This window comes from Stegostoma tigrinum, chromosome 33, assembly GCF_030684315.1.
Source record: "Stegostoma tigrinum isolate sSteTig4 chromosome 33, sSteTig4.hap1, whole genome shotgun sequence".
Classification (NCBI taxonomy): domain Eukaryota; kingdom Metazoa; phylum Chordata; class Chondrichthyes; order Orectolobiformes; family Stegostomatidae; genus Stegostoma; species Stegostoma tigrinum.
In genome coordinates this window covers 29116388-29132137 of record NC_081386.1, presented here as the reverse complement: position 1 = coordinate 29132137, position 15750 = coordinate 29116388, and the positions used below count along the sequence as shown (strand labels likewise).

The following is a 15750-nucleotide window of genomic DNA, read 5'->3' as shown; positions in this document are numbered from 1 at the left end:
ATAACCTTGTAAATTCTTGTAAATAATTTTTGCACTTTCTCAAATTCCTCTGTACTCTTTGTACTCTGTGAAAACCAGCACCTTCATAGCTCAATGTCATTTGTTGATTTGCACAATTCAGTATCAGCCAAGCTTGTGTTTCAAACCAGACACAGTGTTGCGACGTGCAGGGCAGTGGGATTAATCCTAGCTTTAAGAAATAGGAGCAGGAGTGTATTATTCACCCCTTCAGTCCTGCTCGCCATTTAACAAGGTTGTGGCTGATCTGGTCCAGACTTTACCTCCCCTTTCATGTCAGCTCAGCATAGTCACCAATTCCTCTATATTTAAAAAATCTATCCACCTCCTCTATAAATAGTTTCAGTGATGTAGCCTGGGCAACTCTCTAGGGTGGAGAATTCACTATCCTCTGGGTGAGGAAATTCCTTCACATCTCAGTTTTAAAAACGTTTCCCCTTATTCTGTTACAATACCCCCTAATTTGAGATGCCCCCACTAGTGGGAATATCTCAGCATCTACTCCACCAAGCATCCCACCACCCCCCCGCAAGAATCTTGCATGTAACATCACCCCTCATTCTTCAAAACTCTAATGAATAAAAACCTAACCTGCTTACTCATCAGCCCAGTCATTCCAGGAATCAGCCTGGCCTAAGCAAAGAGCCAGCGGGTACTATGGGCTGAAGAATGGATACAAAAATAGACATAAAAATAGACTGGGAAGACTGGGAGTTTTTCCACTGGAGCCCAGAACATTGAGGGATGACCTTATTGAGGTTCGTAAAATCATGAGGGGCATAGATAAGGTGGATGACAAGGGCCACCTCCGTAGGGTGGGAGAATTCAAAAATGTGGGACATATTTTTAAGGTGAGAGGAGAAAGATTTAAAAAGGACATGAGGGGCAACTTTTTTACACTGACAGTGGCTCGTGTATGGAATGAACTGCCAAAGTGGTGGATGTAGGTACACTTACAACATTTAAAAGAGGTTTGGATAAGTACTTTTATAGGAAAGGTTTGGAGAGATATGGGCCAATCAAGCATGGGCAAGTGGGACTAGTTTAGTTTGGGAACATGATTGGCGTGGACTAGTTGGACTAAAGGCTCTGTTTCCGTGCTGTGTGACACTATAAGAGTGGGATATTTACAAAGTATGCGTAGAAATAAACTGAGAACTGTATTTTTAAGTGAGCCAGATGTTTGGAAGCAATGTGGTGAATTTCAGTACTCAAGTTTATTGTCAATGGTGAGTCTTGAATTCCTATGAAATTCAGCATTTCCACTGAGTGAAATATTACAGACCTCTGAATACCTTGTAGACAGAATGACTCTGAATTCTAATCTCAGAATGGAAAAGTTGAACAGGGAGGTTCACTGTAGTTCACACACGTGCAATACTATTTATTATCAGCCTTGGGAAGTTTACAGATAATATGTCCCAGTCTACTGAAGGAGGACAGCAGTTAATTTGGTAATTCTTTTCCTACAGTGCTGCTAACTGGCTAAAGCCACCAGCTACAGAGAAGAGCACAAGACAGACCCCGCGGTATCTAACACCAGCCTACTGGCACAACAATAGCCGCAAACTGCTCTTCATGTGCTGTTACATTCTCGTCAGCATCTTTCTCTTCACATTTGCTGCAGTAAAACACGTCAGTGCTGGTGGATGGGTTATGTTGGCAAAAGGTTGTGGACAGTGCCTTAACTTTAATTGTACCTTCATCGGGGTGAGTACTGAAATAAGCTCCCATTGGAATTTAATCTTAGCCCAATTTAACCTAACTTTCTCAGCTGAAGGAAGTTGAAGGATATGAATAATAAAATTATTATCTTGGATTCTCCAGCATCTGCAGTTCCCATTATCATTGAAGGATATGAATGCTGGTTTAGCAGGTTAATACATTATCGAGTGAGGTAGTGAGTCACACGCAGGCCAGGGAAGATCCCAGGTTTAACCCCTAACGTGCTGAGTTAATTGCAGCCAGGATAACAGAGCTGTGCTCGTACAACCTACAGAGTGGCAAATCAATTGGGCTGTCTGTTCCTGATTGCTGTCTGTTGATTGCTACTGGAAAGTTGTCAGGGGACGATGCCTAGATTCTCTCTCTTCACACCACAGCTGAATCATCTGCTGTCTGTCAGCAGATCCTCATGCCTTTGATTGATTATGTAAAATGAAAAGGTAAACCTGGAAAATCCGTCATATCAGGGTTGCTCGCCCCATTCAATGTCTCTGTCCCCATACAAAGAGTGACAGTTTGCAGACTGTTGACTTCTGGGTGATTCCCAGCTCCCCTGCCTCAGTCGCTGCTATAAGCAGGCAATGGAAGATTTAATGGAAATGTTCAAAATCAGCAAAATTTTCTTTTTGTTTAGCCATAGAACAGTCAAGCACAAAAAGAGGCCGTTCAACTCATTATGTCCACCACTCGTTCTCTGAAGGAGCAACCTATTTAGTCCCACTCACCCAAACTTCCCCAACATCCCACAAGACTTTTCTCTTCAGATTATGACCCAATTCTACTCCCTGGGTAGTGACGATTCTCCTGAATTCTTTACCAAACTAATTTGTGACCATTTCATATTTGTTCTCCTCGCACCCCATTCTTGGACTCTTCCTTATGGACACATTGAAGAAAAACAAGTTACTTTGAATAGGATATTGGCTAATTACTGATGAATACTGTTGCTCTTGTTATTATTTTTTCATCTTTAAGGTCCTTATGCTACGTCGATGCCTGACTTGGTTAAGAGCAACCTGGGTGGTAAGGGTTCTGCCTTTGGACCAACATGTACTTTTGCACCAGCTGGTTGGATTTGCTATATTTGGACTGAGTGTTGTTCATGCTATTGCGCATCTCATAAACTTTGGTAAGTATTCACACAAAGTGATGGGCGATATTATTTACACACCAAAGCATCTTTTTTGTAACAGTATTTTCAAAGCCTGAAGATCAGGGTTTCATTTGAAGAACACCTCAACTACTTTCAACAATGTGTTTTGAAGAACACCAGGGGTTGGAATTTGTAGAGGTGTTGGTGAGCGTGTCTGTTGAGGAGACATTGGCTGCTAGAATGACACATACCAACGAACCAGTGTTGGGGAGAGAACTAGGTGCGGGGAAGAAATGGTAGGAGTTTCATAAGTAGGGAGTTGTAATCCAAATCCTTATATCAACATATCTTTCAGTTGCTTTATCCTTGTCCTCATTTCTCTTTCCCTTAGATATATCCATTCCAGCTACATGAACAACTCCAACAGGAGGCAAGTATACTGAGATTTATTTCCTTTTGCAGTGAGTTTGACTCTCAGCGATGGAACCTACCAGCTGTGGGAGTATCTCTTTACTACAAGACCTGGGATTGGTTGGATTTATGGAACAGCATCCATTACTGGAGTAATTTTGCTGCTTCTGATCATTTTGATGTTAATCTGTTCAAGTACGTTTGTTCGCAGGAGTGGACATTTTGAGGTATGAGTAACTATAGTCAGTGCTCTTTAGAATTTAAGTTAAAAACCAAGTGTAATGATTTACTCATTGATGTAGAACCAATAAGGCACGTCAGTTCACGATAGGAAGGACAGAGCTGCTTGACCTAATATCCATGGTTGAGCACTACATTGAGTCTATTGTTGCTGTTTGGATGCTGTATCACAGAAACAGAGAAACATAGAAAATAGGTGTAGAAAAGGCCATTCAGCCCCTTTGAGCCTGCATCACCATTCAAAACGATCATGGCTGAACATGCAATCTTGGTATCCTGTTCCCGCTTTCTCACCATAGCCCTTGATCCCTTCAGCCACAAGGGCCATGTCCAACTCCAATATATTTAACCCACTGGCCCTAACAGCTTTCTGTGGGAGGGAATTCCACAGGTTCACAGCTCCATGAGTGAGAAACCTCTTCCTCATTTCAGTCCTGAATGGCTTACCCCTTATTCTTAGACCGTCACCCTTGGTTCTGGACTTGCCCCACATCAGGAACATTTCTTTCGCATTCAACCTGTCTAGTCCCATCAGGATTTTATATGTTTCCATGAGGTAGCCACCCCTCCCGCCATTCTTCAAAATTCCAGCGAGCACAAACCCGGTCAGTCCAGCCTTTCTTCTTATGTCAGCTTCTGACTGGAAACTTTTTATGCTTGTTGGAAAAACTATCAAGACTAGCATTTATGAAGCATCCTGAGATGTCCCGAGAATGTTTTGGCCTTTTTCTAGACTGACTAAGGTGATAATGTTTCCTTAATGTGAATGCTTTGAGAGTTTTAGATATCTAATCAATATAATGAGGCTTACGCAGCCAGTTAAGAATCAACTACATTATTTCATTTGGGAGTAGAATTATACAAAATCCAGAAGAGGCAGAAGTTGGGTTTTTGAAATATTTACCACCTCTAAACTGACATTTACAGACATATGAACAAGGAACAAAAGTAGGCCATTTTGCCCCTTGAGCATTCTCTGCCAGTTAATAAGATCATTGACGATCTATATTTCAAATTCCACATTCCTATTTACATCCAATACCCTTTGATTTTATTGCCTCACACGAATCTATGCGACCTTCCTTAAAACTATTAAATGATCCAATATCACTGTTTTCTGAAGTAGAGAGTTTTAAAGTTGCACAACCCTTTGAGAGAGAAAGAAAAAATTCTTCATATCTTTGCTGAAAGGAAGACCCCTACTCCTGAGGAAATACTGTTCCCATGAAAATCTTGTCAAGACTATTCATGATCCAACATTGTCCATTCAGGTCACCCCTCACTTTTCTAAACTCCAGCAGAAACATTTCCAGTCTATCCAACCTTTCCCTGTGAGACAACCCACTCACTCCAGGTTTCAATCTGATAAACTTTCTCTGAACCACCTCCAATGCATTTAAATTCTTCCATAAATAAGGACACCAAACTATAGAAAAACTAAAAGAACTGCGGATGCTGGAAATCAGAAACTAAAACAAAAATTCCTGCTCAGCAAGTCTTGCAGCATCTGTGGATAGAAATCAGAGTTAATGTTTTGGGTCCAGCGACCCTTCCTCAGAATTAAAACTTCCCCAAAACTATAAACTATACTTTAGGAGTGTTCTTATCAACATCCTGCATAACTGAAGCATAACATCCTTACTTTTATGTTCACTTCTTCTCATAATGAAGGGTAGCATTCCATTAGTCTTCTTAATTACTTGTTGTACAAGGATACTAACTTCTTGTGATTTGTGCGAAAACACCCAGATCTCTCTGCACCTTGGAATTCTGCAGTCATTCTCCATTTAAATAATACCTTTCTTTATCCTTGCTGCTGAAGTGGACAAGCTCACTTTTTCCCATCTTATATTCCAAATGCAAGATTTTCCCCACTCACTCAGCCTATACCTATCTATCAGCAAGCTTCTTTTGTCCTTTTCACAGTATATTTTCCTACATCCCCCCCCCCAACTTTGTGTTATCTGCCAGTTTAGACACTGTACCTGTGATCCTTTTATTAAAGTAATTGTTATGAATTGCCAAAGGCTGAGGACTCAACACAGACTGTTATGGTACTCCACTTATCAGACCCTATCAATCAGAAGAAGACCCACCTGTGCCATCCCCTCTGTTTTCTGCTTGCCAACCAATCTTCTATCCATGCTAATTTGAACTCATGTCCTTTGCATTATTCTTCCAGGTCTCTGATAATCCTGAAACATTGCTATTGCATAATGTTAAGCCAAACTCTGTTTTTAATTTTGCTACGAGAACACAATCTTTATTTTATTCGGAGCTATTGTCTCCCACACGTCTCCCTACACCATAAATTCAGCACCAACTCGGTGGTGCAAGGCAACCTCTGAACTCTGAACCAGCACTGGGAGATGAACAATGAGCTCCTTCCTCTCTAATTTCACCAGTTGCCAACTGCCTGAAGATTCTTAATGATAGAACATAGGAACAGGAGTGGGCCATTCAGTCATCAAGCCTTCTCTACTATTTGAGATCATGGCTGATCATGTCATCAGTGTCATCATCATTTTTCCGTACTGTCTCTATATCCCCGAATGTCATTGGTCTATAGAAACTCATCAATTTCTGTCTCAAACCTGCTCATTGGTGCCGAGGAGATCACGAATTGAGTATTGCAAGAACTTTTGGGTGTGAGCCTTGTTTGCCCTCTTCTTCCATTGATCTATACGAGTGCTAAAGGGCCCTGTGGCACTATGTTCTTCTGTTCAAACAGCCTTTAATTTTCCTGTAATGAAGGGCTTTAACAACATACCTTCCCCCTGGACTAAAACAATAACAGATATTTGCTAATGAGACTGACTAATTGGAGCATTCCCTGTCCAGCACGTATCACTACGGACTGTCAATGAAGCACAAGAGTATAGTTAGGGCTCATTATTTATGGTGGCAGGAAAACACTAACATTGGAGATACAATTACAGTTTCTGTGTATCTCTGTATGTTTCATGTGTTTGATCCTCAGTCTTAACTTTGTACCCATTGTAGTGATTGTAACAAGCTCATAGAATATGAGTTCCCTGATTAGCGCTGTTAACCTGGTCCAATCAGGAAGCCCTGCCTGGCAGATATAAACAGGAGTGTCAGAGGTTCTGTTCGCTCTGAGGGCTGGCCCTGAGCAAGCTGGACCAGTGTCAACGATTCTCCACGTGTAAATAAAGTGTGACTTGGTGACAGGATACCAGCCTCTGTAAAATTATTTCACCCATGATACTGCTTGATTTTTCTGTTCAGACCCTAAGGTTGTATACTGATATTGGTCACTCTGCTTGCTGGGGGCATAGTGACTTTCACTCTCTGCATATCTGGTTGTGAGCTTAGTTAGGGAGCTGCCAGCTACCTCTGACAATGTTTAAGAAATATTGCATAAGTGCAGCAATAACTTGAACTATGTGCAATAAGTAGTAAAGATGATAGCTCTTCCTCATTATTTATTTTCATTTAATTAATGCAAATCCACAAAGGTAATGACAAGCTCCTCATCTGTTGAGTTTAATCATAAAATCCCTATAGTGTGGGAGCAGGCCATTCGGCCCATTGAGCCCACACCAGCACTCTGAAGGATATCCCACCCAGACCCACCTAGCCTGCACATTATGGGCAATTTCCCATGTCCAGCCCACCTAAACTGCCCATCTTTGGACTGTGGAAGGAAGTCAGAGGATCTGGAGGAAACCTATGCAGACACAGGAAGAGCATGCAAACTCCACACAGACAGTTGCTCGAGGGTGGAATCAAATTGTATGGACTCATGAGTTGAATGGCCGGTCTTCCGCACAGTAGGGATTCAATGGATTCTATGAAATAGCAACTATGTAAGTATTGTCAACTATCGTAAAAACCATGCCTTGGGACCCTACAGCCCAATGACCTAAATGTGGATTTTACCAGTTTCAAAATCTCCCCACCCCCTGGCCGCATCCTATGACCAACCCTCCCTCTCATCCCTGCCTCCTTGACCTGACACAACCTGTCTGTTTTCTCTCCCAACCTCACTGACCAATCCCCACCACTCCCTAGCTGACTCACCTACCACCATCCCACCTACCTTCTCCAGCCCCAACCCTCCTCTCTCTGTTTATTTCAGAGCTCCCTTCCCCCTTCCCCCATTTCTGAAAAAGGGTCCCGACCCAAAACATCAACTTTCCTGCTCCCCTGATGCTGCCTGGCCGGCTGTGTTCCTCCAGCTCCACACTGTGTTATCTCTTTAGTCTGCTAATGTCTTTTAGGGAAGGAAATCTGACCTAGTCTGGCCTACAAATGACTCCAGACCTACAGCAATGTAGTTGATTCCTAGCAGCCGTTTGATTAATTAGGAATGGGAAATAAATATGCTGGCCTGATTAGCAACAACAACATCCCATGTATGAATAAAAAGGGAAGTTAATCTGTAGAGGGGACACATCACAGTAACATGCAGCATTGTCTGTGACTCTCTGAGGGCCCAGTGATGAAGGCTGGTAGCACAAGGGCCCTGGCCTGTTCTCAATGTATTTAGCAAGGGCTAGTCTTACCAAGGTATTTCAGAGTTTGCTACTGGGAAGATGGGGTTTGTCACAAGAAACTTATTAGTGACATTCAGCGATTCCCATTCCTTGATCCCATCTGATTGATGTCACCTTGCACATATTCTGTTCTTCCTCACGATAACCCAGTTCACAGCAGCTGATTTAATACAGAAGTGTTGTGCCAAATGAATCTCATTGTCTGAAAGAGATGCAGTTTTTGATCAATATTGACGAGCCAGTGCTCAAAATCCACACGATCACAGAGAGTCATGGAATTGAACGTAGGTTTCTTAATGCTAACCATCCAAAATCCTCTCTTCCAGGTGTTTTATTGGACACACTTGAGTTATATTTGGGTCTGGGGTCTGTTAATTGTTCATGGCTCCAACTTCTGGAAGTGGTTTGTAGTCTCTGGGTTCCTGTTCCTTATGGAAAAAATAGTTGGGATCACAGTTTCACGAATCGGTGGCACTCAGGTTGTGGAGGTCAACTTACTGCCATCTAAGGTGAGTAATATCCAGTGTGTGTTTGCACTCATCATTAAATAAGTGGAGAGACAGATAGATATCTGCATTCATCAACTGGATCCATTGTTACTTAATTTATTTCATCCTTCTTGCAACTTGTAATACAGGATCTCCATTTGATTTCTGCTTAAAGAAGGTTTTCTAATGTTGAAGTCAACATGGGAGAGTTGCTTAAAATCCATCTTTTGACTACTATTTACACTTCTTAAAAATAAATTTAATTGGATGCGGGCATCTCTGGCTTAGCCAGTATTTTGGTCTATCCCTAATTTCCCAGAGGACAGTTGAGAATGAATTACAAATACAAACAAAGCCAGAAATTGCTGGAAAAGCTTGGCATATCTGGCAGCATCTGAGAGAGAAATCTTCAGGACACATTCTGAGGAAGGGCCACTGGACCCGAAATGTTAACTCTGCTTTCTCTCCACAGATGCTGCCAGACTTGCTGAGATTTTCCAGCAATTTCTATATTTGTTTCTGAATTCCAACGTCTGCGGTTCTTTCAGTTTTATTTGAGAGTTAATTGTGTTTGGTGTGTGGGCTGGAGTCACATCTAGACATGTAGACCAGGTACAGGTTTGCAAATGTTAACCTGGTAATGTCCGCAAGGCATATTGATGGACCAGATCGGTTGCAATTTTTTTTGACAGTGAGCAATGATTACATGGTCACCATTAGGTCAGCTCTTTTTTCCAGATTTTCTTGCATTCAGTTTTCATCTGCCATGGTGAGATTCAAATCCATGTTCCTGGAACATTGGCCTGGGCTTCTGAATTGCTCGTACAATGTCAGTAACACTACACCACCACCTCCTCTTAGTGCCCCTTTTTGTTCAGGTGGAACCTTCGAATAAATCCTTCCATGATAGAGTGTTCTCTATTTCATGGAAGAAAAAAAAAGAACCTAAATCTGGAGCACCATGTCTCTTGTAGAAATGCTAGCTAGCTCCTGGCTGAAGATTGATGCTGGAATATAGTAGTAAGGGATCTTAGAGTAAGAAAAGTTCTGATAAATTATCTACCAAAAAGTCATACTTTATTCAGGAACTGCATTGGTAAACTTGCTCAGTTGTTATTTTCTCTCTTTAAGAAGTTTGTAGGTTACATTATAGACTGTTAGTCCAATACAATATTGTTCAATAGTTTACTATGTGAAGTACTTGGAGCACTTCAAAATCTAAGTATCACAATATCTTTTGCTGACTTATTTGCTTTGTATTAATCTTACATTGGATCAGCCAGGAGATGCATTGAAGCAATTCTGATGACCTGTTAGTATCTCAGCTGTTCATTGTTGTACTTCAGTAACAAACTCTGCAGTGACTCACCTGAAGGGCAATAAGGAATGGGCAACTACTAGTGCCTGAGCAAGCAACAGTCCTATCCTGTGAAACAATAAGTTTAAAACAATACAAATAAATTGCAAAATGCTGGTCCACTGTACATAACACAGACCAAATTCATATCTACATAAGTAATAGATTTTATCTTTGTTCCCTGCTTCAAATTCTGTTCTGTAGCCTGGCAACTGCCTGAGGTCAAACCAGACTCTTAAAAATTGGGTCAGAGACAGTAGGAACTGCAGATGCTGGAGAATCTGAGATAACAAGGTGTGGAGCTGGGTGAACACAGCAGGCCAAGCAGCATCAGAGGAGCAGGAAAGCTGATGTTTCGGGCCTAGAAGGGTCTACGCCTGAAATGTCAGCCTTTCTGCTCCTCTGATGCTGCCTGGCCTGCTGTGTTCATCCTGCTGTACACCTTGTTATTTCTTAAAAAATGGGTGCCTTGTTTGACCCTGAGATGAGCTTCAGACCATATCAATGCAAGTTGTTGTCCCTGGGTACATTAGTGATGAAGAATGTTGGAATTGTAACAGGACCTTCAGCAGCAGGTGGCGATGGTGAGAGGGAAAACTGGAGCAGTCAAATGGACCCTTGCTGGAACAATAACGTTTTTGGTGGGATGAGGGCTGATGGGAAGGGGGAGCAGACAGACAAAAGGAATTCGTCAGGCCAGTATAATTCAGCAGCTAATTCCATGTAAATACTGTAAATAGTTCCTTGTTTATCCTCCTTTCCCTCTCCATTTGTTATGACCCAATGCCAGTGGAGTAAGGAATCCCTGCTTTATGATGTTTGGACCTTTGATGTGTTAAAATCACATGTTATACATCTGTAGGGAGACAATGGCGCAGTGGTATTATCACTAGATTATTAATCTAAAGACCCAGGTAATGTTTGAGTCCAACCATGGCAGACCATGGAATTTGGATTCAATAAAGAAAATCTGGAATGAAGAATCTAATAATGACCATGAAGCTATTGTTGATTGTTCGAGGAAAACCCATCTGGTTCATTAATGTCCTTCTCTAGGGACAGTAATTGTCATCCTTATCCAGTCTGGCCTACTTGTGACTCCAGACCCACAACAATGTGGTTGGCTCTTAAGTGCTCTCAGGGTTGTTAGAAATGGGCAATAAATGCGGCCCAGGCAATGATATCCACACCCTGTAAATGAATAAAAAAGATTGTCTGTGTTTTTGTCCAGCTACTGTACATCTCACTATTACTCCTTCTGATTTTCTGCATTCTGCTGAGACACCACCAAGAGGTTGAGGAAATAGAATTCAAATTAAAATGTTCTCTGTTCTCATCATCTTAACACAGTGTGATGGCAATATGGAGAGGGAACCCAGACGTGGGGCTGGATTTTCAGCTCTCCAGGTCTGGGAATAGAGGTAGCATTGGCCTAGAATTTTGCAGCATCTGTCTGGTTCTAAACGCCATCTTGTCTTTGAACCATTTTGGATGTCTTGTTCGATTCCAGGATTGTTGGGAGGGGGGGGAATGGGCTGTCGGGGCAGGGGTGTCGTGGTTGTAGGAGGTGTGGGTTACAGTCTTCAAGCAGCGTAGGCAATTGACTATCAAGGCCAATGGAATCTTCCCAAGAGGCTTTGAGCCCCTGCTTCACCCCTTGGTGCAACAGTAGCTACGAGCTAATAAGCAAATTCCCCCTCTACATTGCTGGCCTGGCTGCAAGGACCACTTTCAATCATCAAGTCTGAAAATGTTGAAGGGTGTGTCATCTCTACTTTGAAGGACTCTCTCCCTCACTTAGCTGCCGCTGTAAGTTGCCACAGGTTGCAGGATGGAAAGCCCAGTTCATCCCTGTAACTGATCACACTGGGGATAGTCACTTCAAGTGATTATATGTGATACTGTGCAAGGTTTCTGACCCAGGTTGAGCCAACAGTTGTACTTGGAGGCCCACAGGGAAGATCCTGCCCCAAAGTGTGATATTTTAAATAGTGCCAAGTAGCACACTAGAAGGTTCCCCATGATAAGGTTCCCCATGGTAGGCTCATTCAGAAGGTCAGGAGGAATGGGATACAGGGGAACTTAGCTGCTTGGATACAGAATTGGCTGGCCAACAGAAGACAGCGAGTGGTAGTAGAAGGAAAATATTCTGCCTGGAAGTCAGTGGTGAGTGGAGTTCCACAGGGCTCTGTCCTTGGGCCTCTACTGTTTGTAATTTTTCTTAATGACTTGGACGAGGGGATTGAAGGATGGGTCAGCAAGTTTGCAGACGACACAAAGGTCGGAGGTGTCGTTGACAGTGTAGAGGGCTGTTGTAGGCTGCAGCGGGACATTGACAGGATGCAGAGATGGGCTGAGAGGTGGCAGATGGAGTTCAACCTGGATAAATGCAAGGTGATGCATTTTGGAAGGTCGAATTTGAAAGCTGAGTACAGGATTAAGGATAGGATTCTTGGCCGCGTGGAGGAACAGAGGGATCTTGGTGTGCAGATACATAGATCCCTTAAAATGGCCACCCAAGTGGACAGGGTTGTTAAGAAAGCATATGGTGTTTTGGCTTTCTTTAACAGGGGGATTGAGTTTAAGAGTCGTGAGATCTTGTTGCAGCTCTATAAAACTTTGGTTAGACCGCACTTGGAATACTGCGTCCAGTTCTGGGCGCCCTATTATAGGAAAGATGTGGATGCTTTGGAGAGGGTTCAGAGGAGGTTTACCAGGATGCTGCCTGGACTGGAGGGCTTATCTTATGAAGAGAGGTTGACTGAGCTCGGTCTCTTTTCATTGGAGAAAAGGAGGAGGAGAGGGGACCTAATTGAGGTATACAAGATAATGAGAGGCATAGATAGAGTTGATAGCCAGAGACTATTTCCCAGGGCAGAAATGGCTTGCACGAGGGGTCATAGTTTTAAGCTGGTTGGTGGAAAGTATAGAGGGGATGTCAGAGGCAGGTTCTTTACGCAGAGAGTTGTGAGAGCATGGAATGCGTTGCCAGCAGCAGTTGTGGAAGCAAGGTCATTGGGGTCATTTAAGAGACAGCTGGACATGTATATGGTCACAGAAATTTGAGGGTGCATACATGAGGATCAATGGTCGGCACAACATTGTGGGCTGAAGGGCCTGTTCTGTGCTGTACTGTTCTATGTTCTATGTTCTAAGCAAGGCTTCTGCATGTGAGATTGTAACGAAAATATCCTTCTTAACATTCAGGTTACCCATCTCGTAATCAAGAGATCGCCATTCTTTCACTATAAACCCGGAGATTATGTCTATTTCAACATTCCAGCAATAGCCAAGTATGAGTGGCATCCATTCACTATCAGCAGTGCTCCAGAACAACAAGGTACGTTACAAGAAGGCTTGGACCTTGCAGTTTAAAAGTGAGTTGAGGATGTTCGGATGGATGTCAGTGGAAAAGAAAAGACACCATGGTGAACTAAATGACGATGCTCCAAGTTATAAAGAGGTCTGCCCATTTATTGATTCTAGTGACCTGATGTGACAAAGTGTTCAGAAACCGGAAGTGCAGAATGTACGAACATAAGGGCATTGATGGATGTCAGGTGGGCAATCCTGCCTGAGGGCAGATTGAGACTGTGAAATAATGTCTCAGGAAAGGATTATAAGGTAGATTTTAGAGGCAATGGGTTCTGTTTTTGAAGGGAAACATTGAAAGGTTTAAAGAGCAGTAGGTGCATTGAATTGACCTGTAGGAAAGGAACAGGCCCATAAGGCCAGATGCTGTTTCCTGTTCGTAAAAAAAAGGCACAATTTCCAAGGTCATCTTATATCAGTTACCTTCCTGTCTTCTTTTCAACTAATTAACAAATAATACTGACACATGTATCTTCAGGAGTTGTTTATTACTCAACTTGTGGTGGGGGGGGGGGGGGGGGCGCACAGTGGCTCAGCAGCTCAGCAGTTAGCACTGCTGCCTCACAGCACCAGGGACCCAGGTTCAATTCCACCCTTAGGTGACTGTGTGGAATTTGCATGTTCTCCCCGTGTCTGCATGGGTTTCCTCCAGGTGCTCTAGAGTCCTCCCACAGTCCAAAGATGTGCGGGCTAGGAGATTAGCCATGCTAAATTGCCCATTGTGTCCAGGGATGTGCAGGCTAGGTGAATTAGCCTTGGGAAATGTGGGGTTACAGGGATAGGGCAGTGGAGTGGGATGGTGTGGAGTTGATGGGCTAAGTAGTCTGCTCCCACACTGTAGGGATTGCATGCTTCTATGATTGTACATTCTTTTGTGTCTTAGCTACCTGTTCTCAACAAATAAAGCTCATCAATAACCAACTTTAAAGTCTAACACAGCGTTTACATTTTTGGTGTCTGCTTTCCATTACCAATGGGAATTTGATGAGTTGCCACATAGAAGATAATGCAAGATAAGAACACAAGGTGTTGAGAAAATGAATTAGTATGCACAGTAGCTAACGACCAGGAAACAGGGTCAGTTTCAGATTGGCAACCTGTAACTAATAGATTAGACGCGTTGAATGAGTAGGAAAAATGGGGTATAATGTGGGGAGATATGAGGTTGACCACCTCATTTGGAAGAATGAAAAAGCAGAGCACTATTGAACTGCAGAGAGGCTGCAGAATGTAGCAGTACAGAAGGATTTGGACATCCTTGAATCACCAAAACATTAGCCCTATAGCACAACAAGTACTTAGGAAGGCAGAGGGATTGATGGCCTTATTTGAAAGGAGATGAAATATTAAGTAGGAAAATCTTGCAGCAGCTGTACAGGACATTGATGAGACATCATCATCATCATTAGTCATCGGTGGATCCTTGTAGATGAAGATGAATTTCTCCCACTCTCAGGCTGAGTTGGTAGGAGATTGTACAGACTGACGCATCTTCTGCAGGCTCTGTTACACTCAGGGCGGGTTGTTGTCGCAAGAATGGGTAGGTTGCAGCAAACTCCAGACGCTGTTTTTGCCTGGCTTCCACTTTTCCCTGATGGCAAGTCCCAATGCCTTTCCGGATGCTTCTCCTCCACTTTGGACAGCCTTGTGCCAGTGATTCCCGGCTGTCGGTGGGAATGCTGCAGCTCATCAGTGAGGCCTTGAGGGTATCTCTGAAGCGTTTCCTATCTCCACCTGTGGCTTGCCCGTTGTTTCAAAGCTGGGAATAGAGCACCTGCTTGGGGGGGGGTCTCTCATGCCCAACATCCCCAACATTGAGTCACTAACCACCCTTAATTAGATCCAATGGATTGGGCATGTCATTTGTATGACTGACATTGGTGATACTACACCTAGAACGCATACCTTTTCAGATTATATATTAAAGGAGGGATACATTTGCTTTGGAGGAAGTTCACACAGTTTACCAGATTGATATCTGGGATGAAAGGGCTGTCCAATGAGGAAAGATTGAACAGGTTGCAACTATATTTATTGGAGTTTATGAGAATGAGAGCTAACCTTACTGAAACATGTTAAGACTCTGAATGAGTAAACGCTGAGGGAATGTTTCACTTTGTGGGGAAGTCTAGATCTTGGGGGCACAGTTTCAAAATAATGGGGTCTCTCATTTAGTATGAGAACAAGGAGGAATTTCTCCTGTCAGACTGTTGTTAATCTTTGGAATTCTCTTCCAATGAGCAGTGCAGGAAGGGCCATTGAATATATTCAAAGCAGGGTTCGACAGGATTTTGTTCTGCCAGGTAGCCGGGCCTGTGGGCAGGAAGGTGGATTTAAGGCCTTGATCACATCAGCCACAATATTACTGATTTGCTGACCATGTCTGATGACCTAAACAGCCTGCTGCTGCCGTCATTTCTTATCTTCTTATGTCCTATGTTTTCTCTAAAAACAAATTCCCTTGTGAATCTTTTTGCCTTTTTTTGCATTTTTTTTTCCTTGTCGTATGAAACCCTCCATATCCTT

General features: G+C 42.9%; 1 protein-coding gene across 1 annotated transcript in view; it reads left to right on the top strand.

Annotated features, from left to right (window-relative positions):
- Nucleotides 1-15750, top strand: part of nox5 (NADPH oxidase, EF-hand calcium binding domain 5) — a 94744-nt gene that overhangs the window by 29828 nt on the left and 49166 nt on the right. Inside the window, exons 7-11 of the mRNA XM_059639193.1 lie at nt 1491-1728; nt 2719-2872; nt 3299-3474; nt 8334-8516; nt 13060-13192. Coding sequence (XP_059495176.1) covers nt 1491-1728; nt 2719-2872; nt 3299-3474; nt 8334-8516; nt 13060-13192 — 884 coding nt within the window. The remainder of the gene's footprint in view (nt 1-1490; nt 1729-2718; nt 2873-3298; nt 3475-8333; nt 8517-13059; nt 13193-15750) is intronic.